At 43.7% G+C, this 15575-nt stretch overlaps 3 protein-coding genes and 1 long non-coding RNA gene across 4 annotated transcripts; 3 read left to right on the top strand and 1 right to left on the bottom strand.

Annotated features, from left to right (window-relative positions):
- Window positions 1-246: 246 nt before the first annotated feature.
- pttg1ipa (PTTG1 interacting protein a) lies at window positions 247-3972 on the top strand. Its single transcript, XM_029140101.3, has 7 exons — window positions 247-496; window positions 1141-1193; window positions 1406-1514; window positions 2227-2329; window positions 2747-2812; window positions 3164-3210; window positions 3380-3972. Exons 1-7 carry the CDS (start codon window positions 406-408, stop codon window positions 3415-3417), a joined length of 507 nt encoding a protein of 168 aa, XP_028995934.1. The 5' UTR covers window positions 247-405; the 3' UTR covers window positions 3418-3972.
- On the bottom strand, window positions 1712-5475 carry LOC121201942 (uncharacterized). Its single transcript, XR_005897169.1, has 2 exons — window positions 5236-5475; window positions 1712-4497 (listed from the first exon to the last, which is right to left on the bottom strand). It is a non-coding gene; the product is annotated as an uncharacterized LOC121201942 (long non-coding RNA).
- sumo3a (small ubiquitin like modifier 3a) lies at window positions 4487-8222 on the top strand. The gene is made up of 4 exons (XM_029140103.1): window positions 4487-4643; window positions 5475-5603; window positions 5719-5790; window positions 5910-8222. The coding sequence occupies exons 1-4, from the start codon at window positions 4623-4625 to the stop codon at window positions 5970-5972; spliced, it is 285 nt and encodes a 94-aa protein (XP_028995936.1). The 5' UTR covers window positions 4487-4622; the 3' UTR covers window positions 5973-8222.
- A 960-nt stretch (window positions 8223-9182) lies between these two features.
- Window positions 9183-15545, top strand: LOC114849054 (thrombospondin-type laminin G domain and EAR repeat-containing protein-like). Its single transcript, XM_029140080.3, has 13 exons — window positions 9183-9868; window positions 10504-10727; window positions 10839-11173; window positions 11586-11676; window positions 11768-11924; window positions 12017-12148; window positions 12239-12309; window positions 12664-12825; window positions 12919-13120; window positions 13213-13442; window positions 14407-14585; window positions 14711-14812; window positions 15009-15545. The coding sequence occupies exons 1-13, from the start codon at window positions 9784-9786 to the stop codon at window positions 15160-15162; spliced, it is 2124 nt and encodes a 707-aa protein (XP_028995913.1). The 5' UTR covers window positions 9183-9783; the 3' UTR covers window positions 15163-15545.
- Window positions 15546-15575: the final 30 nt, after the last annotated feature.

The raw sequence follows: 15575 nt of genomic DNA, 5'->3' as shown, positions 1-15575 counted from the left end.
GGTTATTATAGCTGCACTGTAGCTTCATTGAGTGTTTCTGCCGAGATATAAACTTTTTCTTTGTTCATATTTATGAGTTAAAATATAAAAACACTCTTTATGCTTCACATTGTAGCAGTAGTTTCCTGCTTAGGGGAAGCGTATGACTAAGCCTTTCACTAATACCTGCATTAAAAATACGCACATGGTTGCGCGCGCGCGCACGCTTTGCTCTCCTCTTATTGGTGCGCAACGCGTGTGCGTCAGGATTTTGCGCTTGGTTCCGTCTGCGGGTTCACCTTCCTCGAGTTTCAGCTGGCGACGGGAACAGCTAAAGCGTTTGCGCCTGTTGCGCTACCGGCTCTCTCAAATCTCCACTAACTTAAAATCTGAAAGGAAAGAAAAAAAAATCTAGGTCGACGCCACATGATGCTGGATTCACGGACTTTATTCCACGCTCTGCTGCTTGTTTTCGGTTTGGCGACAGCTTTCGCCCAGACTGCCGCACCTTCGCAAGGTAGGAATGGAAATCAGTCAAATCAGTCTGTACTAGTTGAGGAATTCGTGGCAGCCGAATGCACCATTCCTGTGATCGTTTTATTGGACTGTGGGAATTATATGGACGAAAACAGGACCTGAAATAACCAGACCACTTTCCTTTTGAGCTGTTAGTCTGTGAAAACGACGTCTCTACATTATACATATTTTAGAGATCGTTTAGTAAAAGCAAAGGAAATTTATGAAATGTGTATAAATGATAATGTGTCTCTTAGTATTACGTCTTTGTGCATTGATGAAACTTTCCTGCCCCTATCAAATCCCCAAACCAGTTAAGGTGCCTACAAATAAACCAGTCACACGAGAACGAACACTTTCCGCTCTTTTACACTGTAGATACGTGACAACAACAACCCAAGCCCGGGTTTGTGTCCTGTGAATAATACTGGTCTGAACTGTGTTTACTGCTCTCGTGTCCATGGAAAAAGTCCCAGAAGGATTAGCAGTAGTTACAAATACCATGATTTAATCTTCTGAAGGTGTTTTGTGCTGATCTCTCTTTTATTAAACTTCATTGTGCTTTTTCCCTGTGTGCTTACAGCTCACACTAACGGCATGATTTTACAATGTTTTATTTCAACTAATAGACCTTTTTCCCCACAGGGTGTGAATCCTTCAATGGCACAAGCTGTGAGCAGTGTCTTCAAAACGTGTCGGTAAGTTGTTGTTTGTGACTGAACTGAGGAATCTTAGTGGTTCTTCCTGCACCTTCACACCTGTTAGACTTGTTTGAGCTTGTTTTTAACATAGTTACATGTCCTTTTTTGCCTCATGAGTGTTAAAATGTTTCCTAGAGGTTCCCTAAAAACCCTATTGTGTTAATACTGAATTCATTCTCATTATAAATCTGCTTCTGTATGTTCCACAGTGCTTGTGGTGTATTCCAAGCAAGACATGTATGACGTATCCAGTGAGGACCATCCTTCCACCGAGCTCAGTCTGCAAACTGAACGATGCACGCTGGGGTCTCTGCTGGAGTAAGGCCGCACACAAATACAGTCCATTCAAAGCTTTTCGACACACAACACAGTCAAGTGCAGGTTGTACTTGACTGGCCTTACACAAACAACGGCCGTTGAGGAAGAAGGGGGAACGGAAACTTGTAGAACAACACAGCAGAACAGAATTACACCAACAAAAGAATGCAGTAATTTACTGCAACACACACGTTGCAATCCTTTCACTGAGCTCTTTATTCAGCACAGCTCATTTTAGGTAATCAAATAAAACATTTCTACTACGTCCATTTTATAAATAAAAAATATTTAAAGAAAAGTCATGTATGAAATGATCACACATAAGTCAACAGTTTTGTTGATACTGTTTTAACTATATTTTTTTGCATAATTATGTAATATCATATCACCTAACTGCTAATTAAACTGCCTGCAAATCTATGACTTCCACAGACATTATTCCTCTGCAGTTTAATCATATCAACATATCTGTATATAGAAAAAAATACACTGTGGGTAAATATGTTATACTTTTTATAACTTAGAAGATATGTGTAAAAATGGCTGATCACATTTTTGTCCAAAGAGGATTACTTAAACTAAAGCACCCCGTAATCTGCCACTTTATTGTTAGAATAGTAGGGCAAACATTTTAAACTGTCAATTCTTACTGCAGGACAGCAGTGCATGGATTGATCTCTGGTTTCCTGTTTCACGCTGTGTCTCTCTTTAGTGAACTTCCAGATCCTGATAATCACCTTGTCCGTGATCGGTGGAGTTCTTATCATCGCATTTTTCGTCTGCCTGTTCTGCTGCTGCAAGTGTGAGAACTGCGGGTGAGTGTTCGTTTAGGATTCTGTCTCAGTCATGGTATTGGGGTTTGTATGGAAACCACAGCTTCCACTTCCTCTCTTTGCTTCGTGCTGTATGAATATCTCTGTACGAAATATGGCACATATCCGCGTGTGCAGGGAAGAATAACCAAAAGGATCACCTGATCAGCAGCTATAGTCCACAGCTACTTGGTTCTGGAAAACTGGGCTGATGGTAGTTCCAGTCGTTCCAGGCTGGTTTGTCGTTGCAAAGGAGTTTGTTTGGTGATATGATTGCGTGTAAGCAGTTCTGTGGTTGGAGAGTAAATCATTACAGGATGACGAATATCATGTCATGACCACATACTGTAAGTGATCCTGTGTAGTTTCTTGTGATTTAATATATCATAACATTCATTTGCTTTTTTGTGTTTGTGTCAGAAACACAAGTTTTGAGGCCAAGATGATGAGACAGGCCAGTAAGACGAAGGCAAAGCAAGAAGAAAGGTGAGAAACAATAAAGACAAGTCTTTTTGTGTTTGTGCCCACAAACAACCTTGAAAGCACAAGGTAAAGGTTTATTCACATGGAGCTGCCATGAGACTCGGTTTGACCTTTAGTTGTGGTCTTGGATTGCTTGTTGTATTGTCTGTGTTGCCTCTGTTAGTTTCCTCCCTGTTACTTGTGACACACAGCAGCTGCTGCTGTTGTATTGTAGGCTGATGGCTATCAGCAAAAATGCACATGTCATTATGTTATCAGGCCAAACTGGTTTGTGGTGACGTCACCTGGGAGTGTTACAAAGGTAAAAATATCATCAGTCAAAGTGTGACTCGTAACAAGCATTTGTCCTTACAGGAAAGCAGAGATGAAACAGAGACATGAAGAAATCAGGAAGAAATATGGTGAGTTGTTACATCTGCCAACAGCTTTCTCCACTTTATTAGCAGTCTTCTAAATAAAACTCTTTAAAAATAAACTTTAGAAAATAACAGAATGAGTTGTCATATTTTCCTGACTTATTATTCATTTAAACAAGTACTTACATTGACTCACTGCTTTGTGGTTTTCCAGGTCTAAGTGGTCCAAATCCATACGCCAGATTTGAATGAGACCTTTGATTTGATTTGATTTTATCCTGCAACGCTCCTGACTCTGACACTGCCTTGTGGTCCAGCAATAAACATGATCTGAGTTAAGGTTTAAACTGTGGGCAAATTACAACCTTGGAAGCAGATGATAGTGTTATATTTGCAGCCAGTAAACAGGGCTGTTTTGTTAAGTAATGATCCAGGAGGCTTTGACTAAAGGCTAAAACAGACGTGTAGCAGTAGGAGTCGCTCACTTTGTCTCACATCTGTCTACTTTTGGGTTCAGTAAACTTTTGCACTGTGTGAAATAAACCAGTTTAAATCACGAACAGTTCTTCAGATCTGGAAATGTTGCAATTTCACCAGTGTTGTCTTCCTCTGTTGAGTTACTGATGTGCTTAGAAACTATTTATGTATATTTTGTGTTTTTAAATTTTTTTCAGTGACTCATTTACATTCTGTACTATAAAGGTCAAAATCAAGCTTTTTCTTGTACAAATCTCAAGCAATCAATAACTTCAGTTAAGTGCATTGATCCTATACTTAGGCCCGATAATAAACTCTACCAACAGACAATAGGTGTGTTCTCTGTGTTGTACAATATTATAAACATAACATAAAAATCTCAAAATTTGTTTTTGAATTCCCTTTCAGAATTAACAGTTTATTATAAAATGCATGCATCAGTCAATTTAATAACTGTACAGTACATAACCTTTATTTGTTGGTATTCATTTTTAATTTTATAATAGATTAATTCTAGCCAGACACATACAAGCACAATAGGTTTAAATATATAGTATTATATAAAAATAGTTTGGTACTGGATGCAGCTATAAAAAATCTCTAATTGATAAATTACTGCTTGGCTTCTTATGTATAACACTCGTGTATATAGACATGGGTTACATGGGTTCATGAGCAAGAATCAAATAATTTTTAAGAATAGTTATATTGTACAGATGCGTTGATAACAGTCATACTGTACCTTTATACCTTCCACACATGGCGTGATCGAGTAGTTTGCACGGCTGCGCGCTCCCGTATCCGCGTTCCCGAGCGGTTTATTGTCACGTGGTCTTCTCAGACCCAATCGTTTATCTGCAACAGCGGTCCAAAGCGCGCGCCCGTCCGTGGAGGAGAAGAGAGGACAGAAGGCGGCAGAAAGTCAAATAAAGCCCAATTAACAGATTATACTGAAAACCGCTGCGCTAAATTCAGCGGAGATGTCAGAGGAAAAACCAAAGGTAAGATATTAACCTCAGCGCTGTGTATTTGTAGTGGTGGCTCAGTCGAGCCCATGTCAAACCATTTCTCAGATGTGCAATCTAAAATGGCCTGGTTTGCACGTTTCTCTGAATCGGCGCAGTGTTTGTTTCGCAAATGAATGAGGATCCGCACATCTACGTTTACATTTATAGGCGCGTACACCGCACACATCTGATGGGAACTACACAGCGTTTGTCCCAGTGCTCGGAACTCCGAAGATTTTGAACAGAAACGACAATTACACCACGATTCATTTGCGGATTTTTTTTCTTTGTCGAAACGGGACCACGTTATGTCCGCAACGCCGCGAGTGCCGCAATCGCAGCAGCTCCGGAGGAGCGCAAATGGATGTGACGCACTCCGACACCGACTAAATTCGCAGTGCCGCGTCCGTTGGTTTTAACCGTGTCTGTGCGCGTCTGGCCACGGTGCAACAAAACTAAAGTGCTAGCAGCGCTAGCCGGCAGCTAAACTCGGCATCGCTCCCGAGGCTGGCGTGCAACCACCTTTCCCGGAGCTAACGTGCTAACGTTAGCATCTATTACTGTCCAGCGAGCTACGAGTTCTTACCTCCTGTGAAACATGTGCACGTTTGTTTTGGTTGCGATCCACACAAATGTGCGCTGTTGTTCCTGCACCACACAGGCGTGGATGTTACCGTGAAATGACTTTTAAAGGAACAGCAGGCTGCTCTTGGTGCTGCCCGCTTCTGCGAGCCCTCAGTGGCAACTGGGACCCGCTGGTGTCTCCGTGCCGTGTAATGACGTGATCCCGCACGTTTGACCCGTTCTGGACCATTTTCTCTGCAGGAAGGAGTCAAAACCGAGAATGATCACATCAACCTCAAGGTTGCAGGGCAAGATGGGTCAGTGGTCCAGTTCAAAATCAAAAGACACACACCGCTCAGCAAACTCATGAAGGCGTACTGTGAACGACAGGTAGGCCACAAGCCGAGCAATGGCTTAAAAAAAAAAAACCTCTCTCCAACAGCATTCTCATACGCCACAGCAGGTCTCACACGGATTCATATTCTCTCTGTAATCACCCCCGCAGGGTCTTTCAATAAGACAGATCAGGTTCAGGTTTGATGGCCAGCCTATCAATGAGACGGATACACCTGCACAGGTGAGATCACGTCACATTCACACGCACACACGATCGTATTACTTAATCATAGAAGCTTTGATAGGCCTTTTTTTATATCCATATCCACTAAACGAATCTCCTGTGCCTCTGTTTACCAGCTGGAGATGGAAGATGAAGACACCATAGATGTTTTCCAGCAGCAGACGGGTGGGCACTGCTAAGCCCTCCCTACCTCACTGATGGCCACCTTCAGACCACGCCCTCAGCCATCTTTACTGTCCCTCCCCTCCCCATCTCTCCTCTCAGCCTATTATTATTATTATTATTATTATTATTATTATTATTATTATTATTTCATAAGTTTAAACACGTATGTCATGATTATTCATCAGATGTGGGTGGGGGGGGGGCTCCTCATCTGTTTATGTACTGTCTTAGCCAGGGCTGAACTAAGTGCGTGTCAACAGTGTCTCTGCTGGCCGATCAGGACATCATTCTCCTCCTGGCGCTGCAGCCTGTGATTGGACCAGCAGCACATCACAGCTGCTTGTGGTTTGACAGTGCTTCTTGTTCACTCTCCAGTGAAAGCTTAGTATCCAGTAGTTTGTCACCAGTTTTCATCATTGGGGTTGAATATGAGGCTCTGTACGTCGTTGCCCAGGGGTCACCGTGCGTGGGTGTGAAAATGTTCTCAAGTGGAATCACTATCTAAACTTAATACACACCCGCCTTCCATTTCACGTCGCTTTCTTGTGATTTTTGTCTGAAAAGTGACTCCTGCTCCTCTGTCCAAAATGTATTTTAATTCTCTTTACATTTTAGATGCTTTTGCTAAAGACTCCTGCAATGTCTTTTTTTCCCCCCTGTACAGAAGTGTCAGAGTGGATGTTAGGTAAATGTTGTGGGCCTTGGACCAATACTTCAAATACTGAACTTTTGTATTTAATGTACTTTGATCATTCTAAAAACAAACTGCAAGGTCACAATAGTCACATTTTAAGGGAATTTGTATTTCATAATTGCTTCCTCCTCAACAGCTACTCCTTAATTCTTTCTGGGTATCTGCAGCACAGATACTGAACTGTAGCTGGACTGACTCATCCAGACGAATGCCTGCATAGGGGAGAAGGAAGTGACACCATTGACGTCCAGTCTCCTGAGCTGGCAAACACAACGTTGTTTGGTTCACTGCCCTATTTTCCAATGAACCGGCCAGTGACTAGAATCTGGTATTGCAAGATGTTTAGTGAGTGAAACTGGGTTTAGTGAGTGGGGATAACCTGAAGGTTGTACTTAAACACTGACTGGGGTTAGTTGTCTTATTTCTGTTTTGTATTTGACAATACAAACTGTTGGGACAACTGATTCCACCTGTGTTTTTAAGTGAGAGGTTTGAGACAAGCTATCCATAAAAAAAAATCAGTGTTTCTTTCGTGCTTTTTATTGATACTTCACTGCTGTGTCAACTGTTCAAGGCAGCAAAGCTATTTGGTGATGAGTGTCTTCAAAGGTTTACGCTTCAGAGTAGGGTGCATGCAGTTGCATATCTGGAGAGCAGGGACATCAACCAATGAGAGGAGCTTGGAAGACAAGTGTTCTCTTCCCACTGGGCCCCGTTTTTCATACTTGGACAACTGATGTGGCAGCATTTGTTTGGTGGTCTGACTTGAGCATTGGTTTAGAGCGTGTTAGTGCCCACGACCTCCGCAAATGGTCTCTGGATCCTGATATTTAACAGATGCATTCAATGAAAGACTGCACCTTTCTTTGATGCCACAACGGACACATCCAGTAGGACCAGTAGAACCAAACCAGTAGAGTCTAAAAAGCTGCTTTGCTTGGTGCAGTCAACAGAGCAAATGGCCAGTTTGAAGCTTATGTTGTAAAGCAATGTTGGGTTGACGTCTGCTCTACAGCTCTGGTTTTTGTGTTGAGGTGTTTGATTAAGACCTGCAGTTGTAAATGCCTGTTTGATTCACATCACTGAGTCACTAAGCTACACATCAGATCTATCTTTAAAGGTAGTTGTGATTAGCCACTTTAAAATGAAGCTCCTGTTAATGTATTCTACACTGGATCAACTCAAGTCAGTACCAGTAGTCACTCTACTGCCACCTCCTGTTTGTTTCACCTTGGCTCACATTAGTAGAATTCATTTTAACCCTCCATTGCCCGATCGACAAATTTGTCATACGAAGGTTTTCTAAACTTTTTAAACATGCTTCTGCACAGGCCACTCGCACGTCGTCATCCTTTCTGCCTTCCTCTCAAAACTAAGAGCACAGTTATCAAGATGAATCCGCCTTCCATTGTGCATTTGAACCGAGTTCGCTGGACAAAGATCTTTGAAGTTGGCGAAATGTATGAAGCATGGGGCCCAGGTCTTGTCATATTATTTGTTTCTCTACTGATTTGTACATTATTTGTGGTCTTTTACTACTGTATACAATAAATATAGTTTGGTACTCAGATTTACTGGCATAAGAGTCATTATTCTATACATTGAAACAGGTGTTGGGCATAGAATTTAAAAATGAGTACAACCTTCATAATCATTGCTGTCAGATGTAGGTATTCCATAGGAACAAATTGTTCATGTTGCTATATTTAGAGATTTCATTTCCCAGTGGACTTGCCAACAGTGTACCTACAAGCACGATGGACGCATATGTTGCACACAATGCCACAGGCAGGTGGTGCTATAGAGCTACCTTCTAGTTTTTACTATGGTTTTGTTAAGAAAAGTATCAAACCCTTTAGGTGCATTATGTGGCTTATGTTCTGAACCTTAGATCCCAGCGCATCTGATAAAATGACTGGTTACGTTCAAAACGAGAGATACAGAGATGAGATGAAAAGCTGATGAGTCGAACCGGGAATAAGGAAAACGTGCATGAGTGGATAATCTACATCAACTTTACTGCATGTAAACAGGTTGGGCTGAAACCACACACGAGAGCGAAACATGGCCATGCCTGGAAGGAAGAGAGATTAATGAATGATTAGCTTGTATTTTGTGTCCGGATCTGGGTGCAGCTTATCGTCCGATGACTTGTGTGTGTGAGTGGATTTGCTTTGTAAATGCTGTGGTCGGTGGATGACACAGTTCTGAGAGATCAGTCACGAGCCCAGATGCTCGCTCTGATTATTGGACGAGTCTTTGGTTTAAATCAAGTTTGTGCTTAGGAACTTTATTATCCAGTGCCGTGTTGCTTGGTGACAGCTGATTGCATTGAAAGTAGTTAAAAGTCAGCTATTGTACACACTGCCAGCACTGACAAATAGTATTTAACCAAAGCCCGTTTATTACCCTACCCATTGTGATGTAAGCTTAATAACAATGTTTGCCTTTACTCAAATACATAATTTAGTCATTTACCATTTAAGTTCACATCCAGAGACTTACTGTCTATTTATATAAGCAACATTTAGGGGAAGGTAAGTATCACAGCTGGACTGGTTCCAGCATTTCAGTAGCTGAGATAAAACACTTCAAGGCTTCATTTTGTGCACTAAAGGAAAGAATTTGTCTTTTGGAACAATTTTTCGAAACAATTACACTAAACCATTGAGTCTGCCAGTCTGTCAGTCTGTCTGTCACCAGTAAACACACACAAACACACACACGGGAGCAGCTCAGCCCTCTGGCAGGTCTGTGTCATCAGAGGCGGTTGAGGGAGGATGAGTGACGGGCTGTTGTAATTTGCATGACTCTGGCGTTTATAAGAAGCTGCAGGTGCAGGATTCTCCACACGGTTAAATGGATTCCTCTCTGAGCGCAGAGGCTGTGCTCCTGCTATGTGAGTGAGTCAGCAGCAACCCTTCAGCGCTGCTGTTTACACAGACGGGATTTAATGACTGGACCAAAAGTTCTTAAAATGCTCACCTGGATCAACGGCAACACACGGACTCCTCGTGTGAGTCTTTGCCCGAGATAAAAAAACAAAACAAAACGGGAGCAGTGCGTAGAGGATTCCCTTCAACATGGAGATATTTGTACCTGCTGGCAACTGAACCACAGCTTCTTTTGTAATGTCATCACTGATATTTGTGCAGCTCCTTCTTTTGGGGTTAAGGGTCATTGACTTCACCACGGACGCACAAACCTGCTGTACAGGTAACGTCCCATTTCAATTTCAATTTAATTGTGTTTGTTTAGGAGATCGGCTCCGTCTAATAAAAATGTTCAGTTAATTATTATTCTTTGGACGGTACAGGGATTCATCTGGAAACCTGGGAAACCCCTCCAGCTAAAATTCTTCAGAATAATTCCAACTGTCTGTGTCTGCTCCTGCACAGTGGGAGGGCTTGTGTGTGCAGAATTAACTCAAATTAACATCCACAAACAAGCACAGACATTGTATGTGGTTGGGATTCCATAATAATTCGAGGCACATGCGAATATCAGGACGAACAGGCTGCATTTGTACATGATGTCTCATCGATTCGCCAGTAATTGTCTTTCATTATTCTCCCTTTCCAAAGGGCATCTTTCCTAATAACCACCTACGAGCTCCTATAGCTCCACCACCACCCAGGGCTGTTTCTCACACAGCGTGGGGTCACATATGCTATGAGAGTAATTCATTTATGGCACATTTAAACCTTTTTAACTCTTGACCCCTTAGATCCAAGCTGCTGTATGGCTATGACACAAAGTGCTCATTACTTACTGACATTAATAATAAGCTGTGGGATTCAGTGTGATCATTATTTCTGCTGCACTTCTCTTTTCCTTCCCGCTGCTTCTAGACGTGGTTCCTCTGGATCTTCTGTCTTTTGTCCTTGAGAGGGACGCCTCCAAGCCTGTACCAGGGGCGGACGTAAGGGAGGCCGGGGGGGTGAGGGGCGTTCAGCTGTCCAGCCCTCACACCTTCATGAGCTTCCCCTCGTCTCAGCTGCTGGTGAACAGCAACCTCTTCCCCAAAGAGTTCTCCATCGTTGTGACGCTGAAGGTCACTCGCAGTGCACTCAAGGTAAAGAATCTTCTGACAAGAACGTGTAACTATATTGTGAGCAACATACTTCTCACCCACACGCATCTGTACATAGAGGGTGTCTGAAGGTTCTTCCTGTTTCTGTTACAGCGAAATGAATACATCTTTTCCATAGTGGAGCCCAAAAGTGTAGAGAGAAGATCAGCGGGGGAGGATGAGGACGATGAAGGAGATGTCGTTAAAAGGAAGGAAAGGGGGAAGAACGCGAGTCAAAAGAAGAGCAGCGAGGAGCACAGGCGGATCGTTCTGGGGCTCCGGATCTCTAGAAAATGCCTGCACTTCCTCTTTAAGGGCCACGGAGGGGCGATGGAGCACTGGGCGTTTCGAGGCGCTCGTCTGGCCGACGACCGCTGGCACACTCTGGTTCTGGCCGTGGGTGGTCAACGCGTGAAGCTCACGGTGGACTGCGCCTCGCCCGTGCACGTGTACGTCGGGCCTTCGCTTTCGGCCCTCGAGGCCTCGCTTTTCTCTGCCTCCCCGCTCGCTGGGTGGATACTGCCTGCACCATCCTCCATCCACCGGCCTCGCTTCCTGTTCCCTGCGAGTTCCCTTGAGGAACAGTAGATCCTTCACCACAATACAATGGCAGTGCTCCAAAGCTGCTCACAGCCTGCAGTCATATCACAGAGGCCTGACAGTATTTGATAGATGGCTTTTAGTGGAAACTCCCTCTGGCGAACAGTGGGGTGGAATATCAGCACTCATGTAGTGCTTATATGTGTAATACAACTCCTTTCTGAGTCCTAAAAACAGAAGCGAGGGAGCAAACTTTAATTACGCAGAAATATCCTACTACAGCTATTAGTAATAATTTCTTCTCCTCTTTATGGCGAACAGAGTTCCCTCCAGGCCGTTCCCTCTAGACGTCAACATTCAGGGTTCAAGATTCCACATTGGCAGTCGGGGAAGATGGAAGGGCTTGTTTTCAGTGAGGCTCATGTTTCCTCATTAACCGCTTCACTGTTGTGATGATACGGGTTTGTGCGCGGCTAAATATCGTATTTGTCGCCCGGGCGAAGGGTTTGCTGCGACAGCTGGTTTTGGTGCCAGGTTCCGATGCCACGCACCGGCTCTGCCCCTCGTCCAACCCCGAGCTGTCGGACCTGTCGGTGCCGCCGCTGCTCCTGGACCGGCCTGTCCCGGGCAGGGAGGCAGACGGACGCATGGCGTCACATGGTACCTCACCGAAGTCTTTTACCAGGACGTGATTTTGACAAAAGACTGCTGCTTTTTTATTTCTACCCAAACCATTTGCTTGGATCCTTCAGGAGCGGAGCAGCGGGTGTCCGTGGGCCCGGAGCCATCGTGCTCGGAGGCGCTGAAGGGTCAGCTGTGGTTCAACCCGCTCAGGAAAGGCCTGTACCTCTGCGACGGTGCGGCGTGGATCACGGTGCTGCAGGGTGAGAGAGCGCCGTCGACCTTCGCCTCAGGAGACAGGTTTTTAGCTCCGCTTGAAAACTGACCACCATCTCATGTCTTCCCACACTCAGATCACAAACGTCTGGATTATGTGTTAGAACACCAAGTTCTCACGACTAGCTCAGAGACGCATGATATAGAGGTATTTACCCAACTTAAAACACATTACGCATATAAAATGCACAGGGTTTTGTTTCTCTTATTGTTTCCCATTCATTTCTCTAATGGCGTTCTCTTTACCATAGACTGAATCGTTTAAACTCCTTAGGCTTAGAAAAACTTACAGACAGCTGATGAGAGGAAAATCACACTTGTGACATGGCATGTGACATGGAAGCAGAAATAACTTACAAGGTGCCACACAGGAAAAATGTTGTGAATCACTGGAGGCGCTTTGATTTTAGAGAGAACTTGCACTAGCACAGTTTTGGGCGTCGAGCCTCTTATGTGAGTGTGTCTACACGTCTATAGGTTAATTTCCTGATCCTCTGTGTAGGTGTTCCAGGTGCCTGGCATGGGTCTGATGGCTGCCATGGCTCATCAATCCACAGCCTCGGGTTCTGCAGTGTACCAGTGGAGCAGCGCTGGTTTCCAGCTCTTCCAGAATTTCACCACCCAGAAAGCTCTTGCCTGGAGACACTTCACTGTGGGCAAGAAAGTAGGACAGACATGCATCCAAATATTCACAGATGGTGTTTAATGGTAAAAACAAGCTTCTGACACGTCACCCTGTCTTGTGGTTGTGATGTAGAACTTTTTGGTGGTGTCCAACTCTGAGGGAGACAAACAAACTGACAAACAAGCGGAGACGGAGGCGTCTGTGATTTACAAATGGAGCAGGAGGAGGAAGCAGTTTGTGCATTTCCAGTCCCTACGGACGCGCTGTGCACGGGACTGGGAAGCCTTCAAAATCAACCAGCAGACCTTCCTCGCCGTGGCTAATCATAGACAAGGTAAAAGCCAAATAAGCATCAAATAAAAACCCGTGAACCTCCATAATATCTGCCCTGAGTCTGAGCGGACGCGCCTCCCTCCCGTCTTTCAGGTGACAATCACACCATCGAGAGCGTGATATACAAGTGGAACCGCTTGACGAAGTCTTTTGAGGTGCACCAGAGGCTGCTGACCTCAGGGGCCTACGACTGGGAGTTCTTCACAGTCGGACCGTACCACTTCCTGGTGGTCGCAAATGCCTTTGACGGACTCACCACCTTTATAGACTCTGTCATCTACGTTTGGGTCAATGGAAGCTTCATGGTGTTCCAGACGATCAAGGTAAGAAAAGGAATTGGACTAATAATGTGTTTTATACAATATAAGCGATATAGGCAGTGTGGGATGTATCAAGTGGGAGGAAATACGACTTAACAGCACTTCCATGTAGCATTTTGCTGCATGATTTTCATACTATTCATCTTATCGCCAGCTGAGCTTTAATTTCATCTGATCCGTATCTTTGAAATGAGTATGAAAAACCCCCACTGTACACAAATGAAACGTAATACAATCTGGCTGAGATAAAAGGGTAATAAGAGAGGAGGATGCTGCGAACATGTGTGTCCATGCATTTCAGACAGGGCCAAAAATAGAGCGTGTGGTTTGCCACGATTTGCCTGAGCGATAGCGATGCTTTGACATGCGCTGATAGCGAATCATATATTTTAATCCAGTCAACATTTGAAGGAGAGGAGCACTGACAGTGTGAGAGACACATGAGAAACCACAGGGGCATTTGTGATTTAGGGAAACTCCACAGCTGGATGCTAACACTCACTAGACCACCTTGGGGCAGGTAGGAGGAGAAAGCATGCATCTTCAGCCAATGCTCATGCACGTGCTCACGCTTCATGGATGCAACGTCAGCCTGTCAGCTGGACAGTCACCCAGTTTGGGCCTGAATTAAATATTTCAGCTACTATAAAAACTATAGCAATCCTCTGACTTTCCTTTAGTGTTTGTTCAGTGTTTAAGTTTGGTTTTTAAATGAAATATCTTACATGTAGCTCAGTGCGTTACCTCCACAATCAATGACATTCTCCCACAACCTCACGTGTCCCTTGTCCTAAATGCAAATGATCAAATTGTAGCATGCAAATATCTGAGAATGCTGACACACGCATGTGATTCTAAGCATCACTGTGCACAGCACAGATGTTGTTTTTAGTTGTTTACCATTTCTAACCTTTCCTTCAGTCTATAACTGTAGTCGTGCCATATGTTTTACTCACTGTCAATCCAGACGTTCGGCGCGACGGACTGGGAAATGTTTCGGATCGGCAACAGGGTCTTCTTAGTCGTTGCCAATGGAAACAGACTCCATGGCAACGGGCCCAGCCGATACGCCATCAACTCCACCATCTACGAACTGGACATGATTGGACAAGTGTTTGTCCGCTTCCAGGACATTGTCACCTACAGGTACAGATGTGCAATCACCACATAACGCATGCCAGGTGCATGTGGGAACCCTTCATATGTAATAATAACCCAGTTGCTACTGTTTCACCATCTCATCATCACCACATACCTGTGTGTCTCTCCAGTGCTGTGGACTGGGAGTTCTTCAGCCTCGGGGAGGAACATTTTCTGGTTGTTGCTAATTCCTTTAACGGCGAATCCTACTCTCTCAACAGCATTCTCTACAGGTACTCAACTTGTCGACCGCACTCCCTCTGTCAGTAATTCATCTTTACCCACTGCACTCTGACTTGGTGCTGAAACCATGTCATGAACATACACCTATGCTGTTGTAATGTAGATTTATATTGGGTCACACACACTAGTAGAAGCATATCAGCATTTTTGAGTAATGACTCTCCTCCGATTGTCTGTGTGTTTCAGGTGGCAGGGATATGAAGGCTTTGTTCCTGTTCACTGGCTCCCAACTATTGGGTGCAGCGACTGGGAGTTCTTCAGCTCTAATGGAGAATCATATTTGATTTACTCTAGTGCCAAAGTGCCTCTTTCTAAGGTGTTCAAACTAAAAACTTACTAGGCAAAAATAGTGGGCCTCATGTAGAGTATGTTTAAAGTTGTATACTGCTTTTTTTCTGTTTAGAGTTTTTTCTGTTTATATATATCAGACACTGCAAACATTACATGCTTTGTTTTATTACTACATGTCTGCACTGTTCTACAGATATTAATATAATTCATTGCTGCCACTGTTGTTTCTTTCTGTAAAAACATTTTAAATTGAAATTATATTAAACATATTATAATTAAGCTTCGTGTAAAAACAGTAATTGTCCCAAATATAATTAGACTGGCTGTCAATTATTAGCCTCAGACTGCATGATTTATATATAAACAATTGCAGTGAGTTAACTAAATTATAATAAACCATACTTAATATGTTTACATGGAAGTCTTGAGTTGTTTATGCATGGGATAGCCTTCAGCTATGCT

The sequence above is a fragment of the Betta splendens genome, chromosome 22 (genome assembly GCF_900634795.4).
Source record: "Betta splendens chromosome 22, fBetSpl5.4, whole genome shotgun sequence".
NCBI lineage: Eukaryota > Metazoa > Chordata > Actinopteri > Anabantiformes > Osphronemidae > Betta > Betta splendens.
This window is presented reverse-complemented; position numbering and strand designations above follow the sequence as displayed.

What these genes read in the sequence shown, in the direction of transcription:
- pttg1ipa (XM_029140101.3), top strand. Translation starts at nt 406, where the DNA reads ATGATGCTGGATTCACGGACTTTATTCCACGCTCTGCTGCTTGTTTTC. An exon ending in AGTGTCTTCAAAACGTGTCG is followed by an intron (nt 1,194 to 1,405) that starts GTAAGTTGTTGT and finishes TATGTTCCACAG; the next exon opens with TGCTTGTGGTGTATTCCAAG. An exon ending in AAGGCAAAGCAAGAAGAAAG is followed by an intron (nt 2,813 to 3,163) that starts GTGAGAAACAAT and finishes TTGTCCTTACAG; the next exon opens with GAAAGCAGAGATGAAACAGA.
- sumo3a (XM_029140103.1), top strand. Translation starts at nt 4,623, where the DNA reads ATGTCAGAGGAAAAACCAAAG. An exon ending in AGGCGTACTGTGAACGACAG is followed by an intron (nt 5,604 to 5,718) that starts GTAGGCCACAAG and finishes TCACCCCCGCAG; the next exon opens with GGTCTTTCAATAAGACAGAT. An exon ending in AGACGGATACACCTGCACAG is followed by an intron (nt 5,791 to 5,909) that starts GTGAGATCACGT and finishes TCTGTTTACCAG; the next exon opens with CTGGAGATGGAAGATGAAGA.
- LOC114849054 (XM_029140080.3), top strand. Translation starts at nt 9,784, where the DNA reads ATGTCATCACTGATATTTGTGCAGCTCCTTCTTTTGGGGTTAAGGGTC. An exon ending in TCACTCGCAGTGCACTCAAG is followed by an intron (nt 10,728 to 10,838) that starts GTAAAGAATCTT and finishes TTTCTGTTACAG; the next exon opens with CGAAATGAATACATCTTTTC. An exon ending in CTCAACAGCATTCTCTACAG is followed by an intron (nt 14,813 to 15,008) that starts GTACTCAACTTG and finishes TGTGTGTTTCAG; the next exon opens with GTGGCAGGGATATGAAGGCT.